At 37.1% G+C, this 15,340-nt stretch overlaps 3 protein-coding genes across 5 annotated transcripts; all 3 read left to right on the top strand.

Moving 5' to 3' along the window:
- Positions 1–2,089: 2,089 nt before the first annotated feature.
- On the top strand, positions 2,090–5,759 carry LOC109175779 (probable magnesium transporter NIPA6). 3 transcript variants are annotated; one of them, XM_019325133.1, is made up of 10 exons: positions 2,090–2,304; positions 2,941–2,997; positions 3,088–3,178; positions 3,266–3,426; positions 3,522–3,649; positions 3,915–4,052; positions 4,301–4,393; positions 4,505–4,616; positions 5,175–5,298; positions 5,403–5,759. In XM_019325133.1, the coding sequence occupies exons 1-10, from the start codon at positions 2,184–2,186 to the stop codon at positions 5,413–5,415; spliced, it is 1,038 nt and encodes a 345-aa protein (XP_019180678.1). In that variant the 5' UTR covers positions 2,090–2,183; the 3' UTR covers positions 5,416–5,759. The 3 variants fall into 3 exon arrangements, with proteins under 3 accessions (XP_019180678.1, XP_019180679.1, XP_019180677.1); XM_019325134.1 differs by having other exon boundaries at positions 5,175–5,759; XM_019325132.1 differs by having other exon boundaries at positions 2,941–3,178.
- An 883-nt stretch (positions 5,760–6,642) lies between these two features.
- LOC109175775 (beta-glucosidase 1-like) lies at positions 6,643–9,422 on the top strand. Its single transcript, XM_019325128.1, has 11 exons — positions 6,643–6,930; positions 7,060–7,118; positions 7,231–7,306; positions 7,417–7,488; positions 7,592–7,679; positions 7,791–8,031; positions 8,121–8,230; positions 8,323–8,540; positions 8,639–8,670; positions 8,759–8,861; positions 8,953–9,422. The coding sequence occupies exons 1-11, from the start codon at positions 6,681–6,683 to the stop codon at positions 9,222–9,224; spliced, it is 1,521 nt and encodes a 506-aa protein (XP_019180673.1). The 5' UTR covers positions 6,643–6,680; the 3' UTR covers positions 9,225–9,422.
- A 1,229-nt stretch (positions 9,423–10,651) lies between these two features.
- LOC109175781 (F-box protein At3g07870-like) lies at positions 10,652–11,733 on the top strand. Its single transcript, XM_019325135.1, has one exon. It carries the CDS (start codon positions 10,667–10,669, stop codon positions 11,705–11,707), a length of 1,041 nt encoding a protein of 346 aa, XP_019180680.1. The 5' UTR covers positions 10,652–10,666; the 3' UTR covers positions 11,708–11,733.
- Positions 11,734–15,340: the final 3,607 nt, after the last annotated feature.

The raw sequence follows: 15,340 nt of genomic DNA, 5'->3' as shown, positions 1-15,340 counted from the left end.
TTAGCCTTATTAGGTTGTTGTGTTTATTGGTTTGGACTAATTGTTTTGTTTGTTTGTTTTTTTTTTTAAAAAAAAAAAATTAAAATTAAGGGCTGCTAGACTTAAAATAATTTAAATTAAAATAGACGGGTTAAATTAAAAATTTTGACATTTTTAATTAATGTTCTAAACTTTTAATTTAATAATTTTACGCATTTACATTATAAATATGAACTTATATATCATTTAATTAATCCAAATCTCCATTTTTTATTTTCAACTAAAATAATTAATATTCTTACATTTAAATATAATAATTATAATAAGTTCTAAATTTTTCATTATTTATTTTCATAAAAAATATTTTATTTTGTAATAAAATTATAAAAATTTTATTTACAAATTTACTAAAAATTATTAAGATGGGTTTACATATAAACTCCATATATATTTTGTTTCACATAACAAAATTTGTGATAACTCATTCGGCGCGCTACACTGTGACTTAAATTCATGACTTCCATTTGAAAGAGTCACTTTATATCACTAGACCATAATGTCATTGACTGCTTATAGTTTATCTAGTAGACTTATTTTTCTCATCTAGTGCAACTTTTATAGTGCATTTAATTTATATCATGTCACATAATTCTTGGAGTTAATACCCATTTTGGTCCTCCGACTATTAGCTAATACTCGATTTAGTCTCAAAGTATTAAAAGTACCAAATTTAGTCCTCTAACTTTTAAAATGGTACCCAATGTGGTCCTCTGTTAGAATTTCCATCTATCCACCGTTATTTTGAAGGGCATAAGTGTCATTTTAGTTGATAAAGCACATTCCTTCCTTAAATGAAGTGACACCATGCTCACCAACAGAGTAGGCGCAATCTCATGGAGCGAAGTAGAGACCAGTCCACCATGCTCAGCACCTCCAATAAACGCGGGGTCGGCGGCTGAGCCTCCACAACAAGACCACGACCACCACTCTCAGTGGCAAGTGGTGCTGACTCCGGGAACGACCCATCCACAGCCACCAGACCCCCCCCCCCCCCCCCATGCGAACTACCAGCCATTCGCAATCCGAGACCACGAGACGGAGCATCGCCAGTGGGCTATGGTCTCACCAGAGGGCCGATGATTTGGAAATAAGTCAGACGAATAGGAAGATGCCACCACACCGAGGCCCACGCCATCGCCTGTTCCATTGCCAAACTCCTCTGTACACCGAAAACTCGCCGATCGCGTAACAAAACTCGAAAATTCCGGCGACCTCCAATTAACAATCTGAGCAACAGGGGATGTTCTCGATCCTTCCATATCACCAATAGCATCCTCTGATTGTCCATGCAGTGACTCGATCGCTGGATGGGCCTCCAACGACGTTAACTAGAGGAAGAAACGGGTTTGGACCAAGTAAATTGACTTCTTTACCCCCAAAATAACGGTGGATAGACGACAATTGTAACGGAGGACCACATTGGGTGTGATTTTAAAAGTTAGAGGACTAAATTGGGTACTTTTAATACTTTGGGACTAAATCGAGTATTAGCTAATAGTCGGAGGACCAAAATGGGTATTAACTCTAATTCTTGTAGTATGAATATTAGAATTTTATTTCTCTATTTAGTTCATGTGAACGTGAGATTTTATTGAATAACTGAATATACAATTTTCATTTAATGTTTTTGGACATTTGATTCATATTATATTGCATAATATGAACATGGAAGTTGTAGGAAAAATACTACTTGACTCTCAACTTTTGCTCATTCATTAAAATTCTTAATATAAAGATTTATTTTGTTAAGAACTCGCATGAGAAAATATGTTTGAACAAATACTACAACATAATAGAGTCAGTAAGATTCAATTTTTTTTTTTTTTAAAGAGTAATATTAAACCCACCAAAATTTAAATTTAAAAATAATAAGAAAGTAAGTTTTCCCACACTATTTTAAAATATTTTTAAAATTTTAAAATTTTAAAATTGAAATTGAATTTTGACACTACGCATAACCCAGCTAGCTGTCCTGTGTTCTCATTTTTTCTTCCTCATTAAGTTTTTCCACACTCACAGACGTCTCATATACACTGCCCGGAACCAAGCTTTGAAATTCTATGCTTGGAAGGTTCAGATGAGAGTTGAATCCCTCCCTGATTTGATAGTAGTAGAATAAACCCTAGGAAAGTCATTTGCTAGATATGTACAGAGCAAATTTCATAGGGTTTGTGTTGGCCATGGCGTCCAGCGCCTTCATTGGATCTAGCTTCATCATCAAGAAGAAAGGACTCCAGAGAGCCGGCGCCTCTGGCTCTCGAGCTAGTAAGTACACTTTCTTCATATGAATTTATGTTAATTTTCTGACTATTACACTTGCTTGGTCTGTTGCTCAGCTGTTTTTAATTCTTAGCTTAAGTACATTTGACTATATTTTTGAAACTTGCTGTAGTGACAGTCGGAAAATAAGGGTGGGAATTGTTGAGTCAACTGGAGTTAATACATTGTAGTAAAGGTGGTCTTCATTTTAGGAAGCTATAATGCCAAATTTAGACTGAAGCATTCAAAGGGATTCTGCTTTTTAGAAGCCCTTTGGCAAGGAGGGGAGATTGTAGAGTGACAATTGATTGCTTGTCCGCTTGAAGTTGATAGATCATTAATAACTACATGAAAACCAGAGTTTTAGATGTGTAGAATGTCAACATATTTTTAGAGGAATATGTGTTCAGATCAAGCCCCATCATGGAACAGTTTCTGGTGTATTATGCAGTGATAGTTGAATAGAGTAGAAAATGACACATTTGATCTTCATTTGTTGTTTATTTATTTATTTATTTCTTGCAACTTCAATTGATACATGCAGGGTGTGTGCATATTCATCTGTAAGCTGTACATATTGAAGCAATTTAAAAATGTTTTATGTATTCACTTCTTTGGTGGCTGATTTGCTCATTAATTCAGGTACCGGAGGCTATGGTTATCTACTTGAGCCACTTTGGTGGATTGGAATGGTCACCAGTAAGTCTCTAATTCCTGAAAGTGAAATCAATACCGTTGAAACCTGCATTAAATATCCTAACCCTCCTCCCCATGTTCAAAATTTTGCAGTGATTGTTGGAGAATTTGCCAACTTTGTAGCTTATATTTATGCACCAGCTGTACTTGTGACACCATTGGGTGCTCTAAGTATAATTGTTAGGTATTTCTATCTGTCACCTATTATTTATCTACAATGACTATTTATATTTCAAGTGAATAATTTGGTATTCTGTTTGTGTCTTGTCAGTGCTGTTCTAGCTCATTTCTTACTGAAGGAAAAATTGCAGAAATTGGGAGTAATAGGATGCATTTTATGTGTTGTGGGTTCTACAGTCATTGTTCTTCATGCACCTGGAGAACATGCTATAAGTTCAGTGGACGAGATATGGGCTTTAGCTACACAACCGGGTGAGTTGATAGGCTTATTCTGCCATGTTAAGTTTAATTATGTAATAGATGTGTGAAATATTTCCCTTGATAATTGTCCATTTTCTTTCATGCAGCATTTCTTCTGTATGCTGCAGCATCAATGGCAATAGTATTGGTACTGGTGTTGTACTGTGAGCCTCGCTATGGGCAAACGAACATTATGGTCTATATTGGTATCTGTTCTATAGTAGGATCATTGACGGTTAGTGTTTTTTTCATCTTGCAAGCTCTACTATCAAACCATTTGACAGTACTCAGAAAATGATGAAAAAGCTTTAATAGTAATTAATACATCTACTTGTTTGATTTTTTATTTTCCCTATGCGCTTAAGGTATAAATATTTAAACCTATTTATGTTATGAAAGGGCAATTATGTGTGAATTAGAAGAAGGGTAGTTATTTTTTACTCCGTAATATGGAGTAACAATTATATGTCTGGAAGGAAAGTTGACTCATTGTTGTTCAGGTAATGAGCATTAAAGCGGTAGGCATTGCAATAAAGCTTACTCTGGAAGGATCAAGTCAAGCTGCACACCTGCAGACATGGATTTTTGTAACGATTTCAGTTTTGTGTATAATCTCTCAGCTCAACTACTTAAATAAGGTCAATTTCTTCCTAAGCCTCATCATGTTTGCTTCCCTTTTATTCTCATTTATGCCTTTAGGTGTTGGAAGGATTTTAAGTGTTTTTGGTGATCGAAATTAATAATTCGTCAACATTCTCTTATAAAACCTTCTATTATTTGAGAGATTAGTTTGTAGACCCCATTGCGTACCAGGTTTCTTGGCTACTTTGTTGCCTTCTCATAAATGTTCTCAGAACTGATGACTTGAAAGTCTCTATCCTTTCAGGCTTTGGACACATTTAAAACAGCCGTGGTTTCTCCAATATATTATGCGATGTTCACATCACTTACAATTGTAGCCAGTGCCATAATGTTTAAGGTATTTTTCTAACTTGATACCTTGGAACCTGGAAAAATGTTGGCTTTACACTTTCAGATTCTAATTGTTTCTCTTTTTATTATTATTATTTTTTTATTTTTTATTTTTTAGGACTGGTCTGGTCAGAGTGCTAGCAACATTATTTCAGTGCTTTGTGGGTTTTTGACTGTGCTTTCGGGTACAATGGTTCTTCACTGCACTAGGGACCCTGATCCTCCTCTCGGTACAGTACATTCACTTGTATACTAGATGCATAGCAGCTTTTTGTGCTAAAGATAGAACTTGTTCTTTGACCATTTTTTGATCCCCATTTTGATTTAGCAATTCATATATGAAATATTAAAAATCTCCAAAAGTTATTCTGAAACTGCTGGTAAGCAAAGCATCCCCATGCCGTCATCTTTCCCTTGTATGTACTGATGTACATCCCGATTTTAAACACTACATGCTATAATACTTCTTAAGAACTGAGGAGTTTGATAAATTGAATAAGTTAGGAAAGCAACAGGCTACAGGTTAAGGCCTTTTTTAGAGGGACTGAGGGAGTGGGGAAGAATTTCTTGTTGACTTAGGTACTCTTCAAGATTGATGATATGATCTGATTTTAAGATTGAAGGGAATCTTTTTAAGAATTCAAGCATTTTATAACCTTAGATTTCATGAACAAATCTTGTACTGGTTTCTTGTGATCAATTCAAACAACTCCACTGCTGTCCTGTAAAATTGCTTTTGCAAATCTTCAATGATTGATTAATTTGCTAATACTGTTGATGGCTCGCAGATATGTACACACAAGTTTCTCCTCAAATATCATGGGTGGTCCGTGCCAATGGTGAGATATGGAAGCAGAAAGACGATGATTTGCATCCTGAATTTGTTGCAATAATACGGCAGGATCATTTCAAGTAAGGCAAATAATTCCCAATAGTCGGAAGGGCTTGGCGTGGCTGAATTTCTATCCACTGCATTCGCATTAACGAGCACTGGCTATTTGAATTTGTTATCTCAGATTTCCGGGTTAGTGTCCTTTTGATTGAATTCACTGCTTTGAAGAGAGTGTTGCCGCCTATATCATCTTCCCTTCCATCACATTAGCTGCTAGAGGATCATGTTGTTTTTCATGTGCCCCATCTTTCATGGTTGTCACTTGTCATTTTTCAACAAAGGTGCTCATTCCAGGTTTGATAGACTGTTCTCCTAGATGTAATCATGTTTTTCTGATTCATAGCCTTGTAATTCTTTCTGCATCAGGTCTGTGAATTTGCTGTAAAAAAATATATTAGGTGTTGATATTAGCTAGCATTGTAACTTGTAAGAATGGTAACTTTATTCAATTGAGTGAAAAGAAAAGTGTTCTTTGCTTTAACTGTTTAGCCCTTTTTTTTTAGCATTATTACTAGTGTTTTACTCGCACGGAAAAAAATATGTTATTATGAATTTAAATAATTTTTTTAATGAAAAGATTTAAAATTAAAATAATTGTTTATGGTTAATACTTAATATAGTTCATAATCATGTACGAGTTTAGATAAATTTATAAACAAAGTTTACCTAATAAAATTGATTTAGTCCTAATTGTATTTCATATATATTATAATATTATAATTCCAACAATAGGAATAGGAATTAAAAATAAAAATGATGTGAAAAAAAAAATCAAATTAGCTATAATTGTAGAAACCTAATATAATGGAGCATTTGGTTCAAGAATCAAAATTAATGAATCAAATACTTAGTAATTGAAACGAATATAATTTTGGAATGTGTAGTTTCGTTTAATTATTTTGTAGTGAAAGAAATTAGAATAAAAATAAATCAATAATTAATTAATAAGTATAATAAAGGATTAAAGGCACAAATGCATACATAATAAAAGCATGTGAGGATAATTTTTTCCCACTAAAGTTGTGGAACAAGTTAAATTGACTATGGAGTAAAATTATTGGCCACACAAAAGCATATAATCTAATCAGACTAGAACAAGAATTACAAGTATACAAGGATTCCTACAACAATATGTTATATGTGTGATTGTAATAACCTAATCAGACTACAATAAGAATTACAGGATTCCTACTAAAATATGTTATATGTGTAATTGTAATAACCTAATCAGACTACAACAAGAATTACAGGATTCCTACTACAATATGTTATGTGTAATTGTAATAACCTGATCAGACTACAACAATAATTACAAAGATTCCTACAATATGTCTATTTAATCTTAATACTATAAATACACCCCCAACCTGCCTTCTAACTCATTCATACTTCCCTCCACTGCATGTACAACTGTAGCTACAATTCTTTCTTTTCTTTCTTTTCAAAGATGGCCAGATTGTTGCTACTGTTATTGGCGCTTAGCACTGTAAGTAGTTTAGTTCAATGCAACACCAGTGGGCTGAGCAGAAAGAGCTTTCCGGCGGGGTTTGTTTTTGGCACGGCCACCTCGGCTTACCAAGTGGAAGGTGCCACTGACGTTCATAAGTATGGTCGTGGACCTAGTATTTGGGACAGCTTCATTAAAACTCCTGGTAATAAATACAGTACATTCTTTAATTTGTTCTCTGATCTGATCTGTTTTTATTAATGCAATTTATTGATTTCTGATTAGATTGTAGTAATTTCAATGAAACTAAAGCATGTGATTTGATTTTGTACAGGACTTGAGCCTAATAATGCCACTGGAGATGTGGCTGTGGACCAGTACCATCACTACAAAGTACTTATGACGGATAATAAGTTTTATTTTTGATTTCCTTGTTTCAAAAGTATTCTGTCGTCAGTTCTTAAGCTTTTATATTATTATTATTATTATTATTGTATGGACACAGGAAGATATCGATCTGCTGGTGAAGCTGAACTTTGATGCCTACCGTTTCTCAATCTCATGGACCAGGATATTCCCAAGTATGTTCTTTACAATTTAATTTTTAACCAATATATATGCATTTGTGTATGTAATGTAATTTGCATACATAACCAACCACTCATTCATTAATATTTGATTATTATTATAGATGGAACTGGCAAGGTAAATTGGAAAGGAGTTGACTACTATAACAGGCTGATCAATTACATGCTGAAAAAAGGTTGGTAATTTCTCAAGAAAAACGTACACTACTGAATAGTTGATCTGTGTTTAACTGTACCGCTGAATTTGAGCTTCTTAAATCTGACTGCTCTGCTCTGCAGGCATTACTCCATATGCATGTCTTAACCATTATGATCTTCCTCAAGCACTTCATGATAGGTATGGAGGATGGTTGGGCCGCCAAGTCGTGTAAGTTCTTGATGAAGCATCACAGTTGTAGCATGCATATATGATGTTTTTGTGGCTTTAATGTTACACATTGTACTTTTTGTCCTGATGCATTGGAGTTTAATTTGGCAGGGAGGATTTTGCTAATTATGCAGAATTCTGCTTCAAAACATTTGGAGATCGAGTGAAGAACTGGTTTTCATTCAATGAACCCAGGGTGGTAGCAGCTTTGGGGTACGACACTGGATTTTTTGCCCCGGGGAGGTGTTCCAACTGCACTGAGGGGAACTCTGCAACTGAGCCTTACACCGTTGCACACAATCTGATTCTATGCCATGCTGCAGCTGCTAAAAGATACCATACTAAGTATCAGGTGAGACAGGCCAAGGCTTCTTTTGTTGTGTTTTCTCTTTTTGCCTTAGGGATAATGAGATCGAGCAAGTGTTGAGAGTTTATTTTCAGGGTAAACAGAATGGAAGCTTTGGCATTCTCTTGGATTTTGTATGGTATGAACCTCTCACAGAGGCAGATGAGCATGCAGCTCAGAGAGCCAGGGACTTTCATATTGGATGGTAATAATCTCAATACCAGGCCAGATAGTTAAGATATATGTATGAATATGTAGTGTTTTCAATAATTTAACTTCTATGTATTATCCAAACAGGTTTCTACATCCTATAGTGTACGGAGAATATCCAAAAACTATGCAGAAAATCGTTGGGGATAGGCTTCCCAAGTTCACACATGACGAGGTTAAGATGGTGAAAGGATCATTTGATTATGTTGGTATAAACCAGTATACTAGTTATTACGTATATGACCCTTCTCCAAACACATCAAGCACCATTGACTATCAGAATGATTGGAACGCTGTATTTGCTTGTAAGATAATTAGCCCCCTTTCATCTCTATTTCCCTGTCACTACTTATTTCTTGCTGAATAGTATTTGATTCTTTGGGGCTTTCATTCATTTATGCAGATGACCGCAATGGAGTGCCAATTGGTCCAAGGGTGCGTTAGTTGCAAGATTTTGCAATTCTTTGCTTCTTTTTTTCATGGTTTTTTCTTATCTAAATTCTTTTGTGGTTAATGTTTATAGGCAAATTCAGACTGGCTGTACATGGTGCCATGGGGATTGTACAAGGCAGTAACCTATGTAAAAGAACAATACGGCAATCCTCGTATGTTTATTGCTGAAAATGGTAAGATTCAAACTCTGAATGCAAACCTATATATATATCATATTTAATCATGGTTTTGGAATTGGCATTAAAATTTCTGGGTTTACTGTAGGGATGGATTATGTTGGCAATCTCACCTTAGCTGAATCATTGAACGACACAAAAAGAATCAGTTACTACAATAGCTATTTAGGTGAAGTGAAGAGGACAGTGGATGAAGGAGCCAACTTGTTTGGGTACTTTGCATGGTCATTGGTGGACAACTTTGAATGGAGATTGGGATACACTTCAAGGTTTGGAATTGTGTATATTGATTTCAGCACACTCGAGAGAACGAGATATCCTAAGATGTCGGCCCACTGGTTCCAACATTTCCTTCGTTGAAACAAGTATTGAGTTTTATTGATATGACTATCACAATTCACAAATGTAAATTCGTTATTTAGAATTATAGATATATGTATTAGTATTATAGATTTAGTTTGTATTAGTGTTAGAATCAAATAGAATTATTTATGTTTACACATTATCACTCGTGTTATTAAGAATTTTATTGAATTATAGATTAATTATTCTTATTATCCCGATCTTTTGCAATTTTTTTTTTCTTTTTCAATTCTTCTACTTCCGTATTATCTCAATACTTTGTAGTTTTTTTTCCTTAATTTTTCTATAGAGTTTAGTTGTCGAATTTATTCTAATTAGCTACAATTAAAAAACAAAATATATTTAAAATATACAATATAATAATATAATTAGATTTTTTATATATTTGAATAATAATAATTAAGAGAATTATAATCTTAAATTTTGTATGAGTAGATTTAGACCATAATTGAATATAATTAATTGTATAATTTCGTACATAATATTTATTAATATGTATTTAGGAAACTTTTAAAATATAATTTTTCTAATTATAACTATATTGCTAGATTTATAATTAAAACAATTACATTTTTGTGAAACGAGATGGGCTAAGCCTAATGACAAGTTTCCTATTGGTTTTTTAAGTTTATTTCTCTTAGGTAGAAGTGAAAGAAGAAAGTGATAGAAGAAGATAACTTCTTGCAGGAGAATCAGGCTTTTGGTCTCAACTGTGGTTTTTTTTTTTTTAAATCTCTTTCTCTTATTTTTCTATTTTTTAATCACACCTATCAAAACTCTTCAAAAAAAAAAAAAAAAAAAAAAAAAAAAACCACTATAGAGAATGCTAAATGCCACCATGTAAAAGAATCAAAATTTCAGCACGGGATATGAGGGAAGCCTTCGTTGGTCGTGTCGATAAACTCAAATTATGTTCTGGAAACCTGTTTACCATGCACATGGTGAACATAAAGGCATATTCATAATTTCTATGCTATAGATTTATAATTTTGTTTTTCATTTGTTGTTAACGATGTTTCTCTCTTCGCTATCGCATTATTTCGTCTTCGCGGTACAGATATTATGAATTTACAGTACAATAATTATGAATCTACAGCTTATAAATTATAGATCTATCCCGTGTTCACCATACGTATGGTGAACAGTAATCACGGTTCCACAGCAAAACTATTGGTCGATAAATCAACCAATAGAAAATTTCAACACCGGATATGATGGAAGCCCTTGTCGGTCGTGTCGAAAAATCAACCAAAAGAAATGTCTCTAAATACTGGGCGACCAGTTCTTCTCTTCTGCCTGTATAAATACCAACCACATACAATCACCTCTCAAACCATTATTCAGTATACTCCTTATTCAGTAAAAGTTGGAAGTAGAATTTGAGTAGGAATATTATTTTCCTTATTCAGCCCAGAAGCCATTAGAAAAATATATATATAATGAGCGACCACCAAACACCCTCTTCCTCCCCAGCTTGCCTACTACTTTACCATGAGCATCTAGCTTCCAACTGGAATAAATCTGTAAACACTTTGAAATTCGTGAATCTGGATGACCACCCAGACCGCCACGCCTTTCACCACCATCCCCAAAACGACCTTCATCTCCAGCCCGCCTTTCCCGAACCCGAACTATGCGTGGTCGGCTCGGCCAAAGGTTTGGTTTGCTTGAATTCATTCTCTCGAAGCGACTTAGATTCCGTGTACATATGCAACCCCACAACTCGAGAATACGTCAAGCTCCCCAAGGCCCACGGCGAGAGGGTGTACCCGAATCTAGTCGCGTACGGGTTTGGAGTGACTCCATTAACAAACACCTTCAAGGTTGTGAGGATTTATCAGGAGCAAATCCTTGATGATCACAATCCATCTTCTTATTACAAGTCCGATCTTCAAGTTTACACTCTAGGAGGGGCCGGATCGTGGAGGAGCGCCGGCAGCATCAACTGCGGCTTCGGTTGCCGGGAGTTCGGTCAAAGTCTCGACGGAAAACTCCACTGGCTCGTCGGCGATGCAAATGGCGATGAACTTATCTGCTCTTTCGACCTCGAAAGCGAGACGATCCAAACGTTTCCGTCGGCTCCTCCTACTCCGGTGGTGCCGGAGACTGACTGGATCCGGAGGAGCATCGGGGTGCTCGGAAACTGTTTGTGTTTGTGCGACAACACGGCGCACACCAGCCTGGACATATGGGTGATGAAGGAATACGGAAATGGTGATTCGTGGACTAAAGAAATGAGTATTGCTTCGGAAGAGTGGATGTTGTATGAGATGATCCATTTAGTGAAGGGTTTCAAAGACGGGGAGATTCTGTTCTTGTTCTGGGACGATATCTTGTTCTCCTATCACCCAGAGAGGAAGAGTGTGAGAAGAGTTGATGTGTGTGAGGCTTATTTCTCAGCCACGGTTCATGTCCCATCCTCTATTTCTCTGGAGTCCATTTTTGGAGCTCAACAAGTCAAACATATCAACCTCTCCTAGGCAATGGGGATAGTTGATTTTATTATTGAGTTTGACCAGGGAATTGTAACAATGTTTATGAAAATATGTTTGATAGTATTGACCGTTTAAATTAGTGTAAAATAATCTTATTCTTCCAAAAGGCTGAACGCCTGAACCCCAACCCTAAGGTCCTATACTCCGACCCGACAAGCATTTAAGAAGATGTAAATCATGGTAACTCAATCGAACATGAACTACAAAGGCTAGAATTTTGCTCACTGTGTAAAATCTTATAAAGGTATACTTTGAGGAGTATATAGTTTATTATCTTCAAAATATATTTGTTTATTGTTATTATAAAGGTATTTTGTGAAAATATTATATTTAATCTTTTTTCTAAAACGTCAAATTGAAACACTATAAATTACCGTCTTTTAATTTTCAACGGATTCGTTAATAAATTGAATAAGCAAACAAGCCAAGCACCTTGTGGTACTTCTGTCCCTCTCCTTAAGAAAATATCTCAAGATCGAACCCTAACATAGAACAGATACTACCCCTATAAATCAATAAAATGATGGAGTTATTAAAATTTTGACAAATCAGTTATTTAGCTAACAAGCGGTAAGACCTGTGAGTATGGAGGAGGTTCATCGAGCTGTGTTGGCAATGCATCTTGATAAATCACCTGGGCCTGATGGCTTTGGACCCGGGTTTTATCAGTTTTTTTGGACAACGGTTGGAGGGGAGGTGACGAAATTTTGTAGACAGTTTATTGAGACAGCGGTGTTGCCGACCAAGGCTAATGATACATTAATTGTGTTGATCCCGAAGAAGCCAGTGCCAGAGACTATGAAAGATTTGAGGCCCATTGCACTATGCAATGTCCTCTATAAAATAGCAGCTAAGGTATGTGCGAACCGTTCGAAGCCTTTGCTTGATAGATTGATCTCTGGGGCATAGAGTGCTTTTGTGCCTGGCCGGCTCATTACAAATAATATAATGTTGGCCTATGAGGCGCACCATTATTTAAAGAAGAAAACACAGGGGAGGGTTGGGGTGGCAGCTTTGAAGGTCGATATGAGTAAAGCGTATGACAGGGTTGAGTGGCGGTTTCTGAGGTCGGTCATGTTGAAGTTGGGTTTCAGTAAGAAGTGGGTTAATATTATAATGGAGACTGTGAGTTGCGTGAAATATCATATAATACATGAGCAACGTTGGTTAGGACCCATTGTGCCGGGACGGGGACTGAGGCAGGGTGATCCGCTCTCGCCGTACTTGTTTCTTATGGTGGCTGAGGGATTAAGTGCTCTAATAGAGGATCGAACGAGAAGGGGTTTATTGCATGGGCTTTGTGTTGCGAGGAGAGCACCGCCAATATCTCATCTTTTATTCGCGGATGACTGCTTTCTCTTTATGCGAGTTACCACGGATGAAAGCAACCGAATGAGGGAGGTACTAAATTTGTATGCTCAGGCTTCTGGTCAATTAATAAATTATGATAAGTCTGTGTTGTGTTTTAGTACAAATGTTGCGCAGAATGACAGGAATAATGTGATTAATATACTGGGGGTTGCGCAGGGTGACACAGCGGGCCGATATCTTGGGCTACCCTCGCTTGTTGGGCGGAATAAGAGGGCAATACTCGGGTTTTTGAAGGAGCGAATACTAACTCGTGTAAGAAGTTGGAATTCCAAGTTTCTTTCCAGGGCTGGCCGGGAGGTGCTGCTGAAAAATGTGTTGCAGGCATTACCTTGTTATTCAATGATGGTCTTTGAGTTGCCTATCAGTTTATGTAAAGAGATTGAGGTGCTGCTAAATCATTATTGGTGGTCTGGCTCCGTAACAGTCGCAGGGGGCATAAGGTGGAGATCTTGGCTTTGAGTACGCCGAAAGCCAAGGGGGGTTTGGGGTTTAGGCGATTGTGCGAGATGAACTTGGCTTTGTTGGGTAAACAGGCATGGCGCCTGTTAACAAGGCCTGATTCTTTGGTTACTCGAGTCTATAAGAGCAGGTATTATCCTCACACAACTTTTTTTGATGCAGAACCTGGGTTTAATCCATCATATGTATGGCGCGGAATTTTGGAGGCAAAGAATGTTATTCGTAAGTGGGCACGACGGAGTATTGGTGATGGCCGAAACACAATCATTGGGCCAGATCCTTGGCTTGTAACGGCTGAGGACCCTTATGTTCGAACTGCGTTGGATCCTTCAATTATGAATGCACCTGTGAGTGCATTGATGCAAGTGGAGAGGCCCGGCTGGGATGTGGGTTGCATACGTGATGTGTTTGATGATAGAGATGCAACCTGTATTCTAAACATTCCAGTAAGTTGTCGTTTACCTAGTGATCAGTGGGTGTGGAGTGGGGAGTCAAAAGGGCATTATTCTGTGAAATCTTGTTATCGGAAGCTAGTTGGTGAATTGGTGGTTAATAAACCATGGCACTTGATTTGGAATTTGCAGGTTCCTCCAAATGTGCGTGTTTTTTGTTGGCAGCTTGCGTCGACCATCTTGCCAACAAGAGATGCCCTGTTGACTAAGCGTGTGACTTGTAATATTACTTGTCATATGTGCGATGCGGAAGAGGAGACATCCATCCATCTTTTTCGAGATTGTGTATAAGCGCAAGCAGTCTGGGCAGCTGCGCAATTGCCACCTTCTCCACAGGATTATGGAAGTTGTGAGGAGTGGTTTTTTGAGAAGTTGGAGTTGCTGAAGGATGAGAAGAAAAGCAAGTTTGCCATGCTGACATGGGGAATTTGGAATAGCAGGAATGAAACGGTATGGAAGGGGGCGGCCTTTAATCGACCAGTTATGCAGCAGAAAACGATTGCCTATTGGGAGAATTGGCATCATGCAAGCACAAAGCAGCTTCCCACTGTGGCCGAATCCCATGCAGAGTGTAGATGGCAGTTACCACCGGTGGGGAGAATGAAGCTGAACCGGTGGGGAGAATGAAGCTGAACACGGATGCAGTTTTTGATACGGTCCGAAATGTAATGGGCATTGGGTGGATTCTACGTAGTGATCAAGGCCAGTTTTTGGCGGCATGTGCTGTGTGTGCAATTACCTGGTCGACACACGGTGGCTGAGGTTGAGGCTACGGCTATAAGAGAGGCGCTATACTGGCTATGTGGCACGGGTATGGGGGAGGTGGAGGTTGAGACTGATTCCCAATTGTGTTACCATGCTATTCTTTCTGATTCTTGTTTTTCTGCTTTTGGTTTCTTGATAGATGATGTTAGATATGCCGCCTCTTTGATAAATGGGGTGCGCTTTGGTTTTGTAAAGCCATCTGCGAACTGTCCGGCCAATGCATTAGCTAAGGCAGCCGTTTCCGAGTCAGGTTGCGGTGAGTGGTTTGATGTGCCACCACCATATCTTGGTCAGATTCTTGCTACTGATTTAATGAATTAAGATGTTTCTTCCAAAAAAGAAGAAGCTAACAAGCACTACACTTATCCTATTATAGTTATTACATTAGATAAAGAAGCTAATTTTATTTTTATTGATGATAATTCTCAACTCAATAAAAAAGAAAAAAGGAATTTAGTGTCATTTTATGTGTCTTAATTAGACTTGTGAAATCCAACCATATACACTCACACACTGACATGTCATTTTGACACTACCCGTAACTGTGTTCTCATTTTTCTTATTCATTAAG

Source organism: Ipomoea nil, unplaced genomic scaffold (assembly GCF_001879475.1).
Source record: "Ipomoea nil cultivar Tokyo-kokei standard unplaced genomic scaffold, Asagao_1.1 scaffold0688, whole genome shotgun sequence".
In the NCBI taxonomy this organism is placed as follows: domain Eukaryota; kingdom Viridiplantae; phylum Streptophyta; class Magnoliopsida; order Solanales; family Convolvulaceae; genus Ipomoea; species Ipomoea nil.
Note: the sequence above shows the minus strand (reverse complement) of the source record. Positions and strands in the feature narration are given on the sequence as shown.

Bases quoted from the DNA above. Each gene is read 5' to 3' on its own strand.
- LOC109175781 (XM_019325135.1), top strand. From the start codon at position 10,667: ATGAGCGACCACCAAACACCCTCTTCCTCCCCAGCTTGCCTACTACTT.
- LOC109175779 (XM_019325132.1), top strand. From the start codon at position 2,184: ATGTACAGAGCAAATTTCATAGGGTTTGTGTTGGCCATGGCGTCCAGC. The intron at 3,179-3,265 runs GTATTTCTATCT...GTGTCTTGTCAG, and splicing joins GCTCTAAGTATAATTGTTAG to TGCTGTTCTAGCTCATTTCT. The intron at 3,427-3,521 runs GTGAGTTGATAG...TCTTTCATGCAG, and splicing joins GGCTTTAGCTACACAACCGG to CATTTCTTCTGTATGCTGCA.
- LOC109175775 (XM_019325128.1), top strand. From the start codon at position 6,681: ATGTACAACTGTAGCTACAATTCTTTCTTTTCTTTCTTTTCAAAGATG. The intron at 6,931-7,059 runs GTAATAAATACA...GATTTTGTACAG, and splicing joins CAGCTTCATTAAAACTCCTG to GACTTGAGCCTAATAATGCC. The intron at 8,231-8,322 runs GTAATAATCTCA...TTATCCAAACAG, and splicing joins AGGGACTTTCATATTGGATG to GTTTCTACATCCTATAGTGT.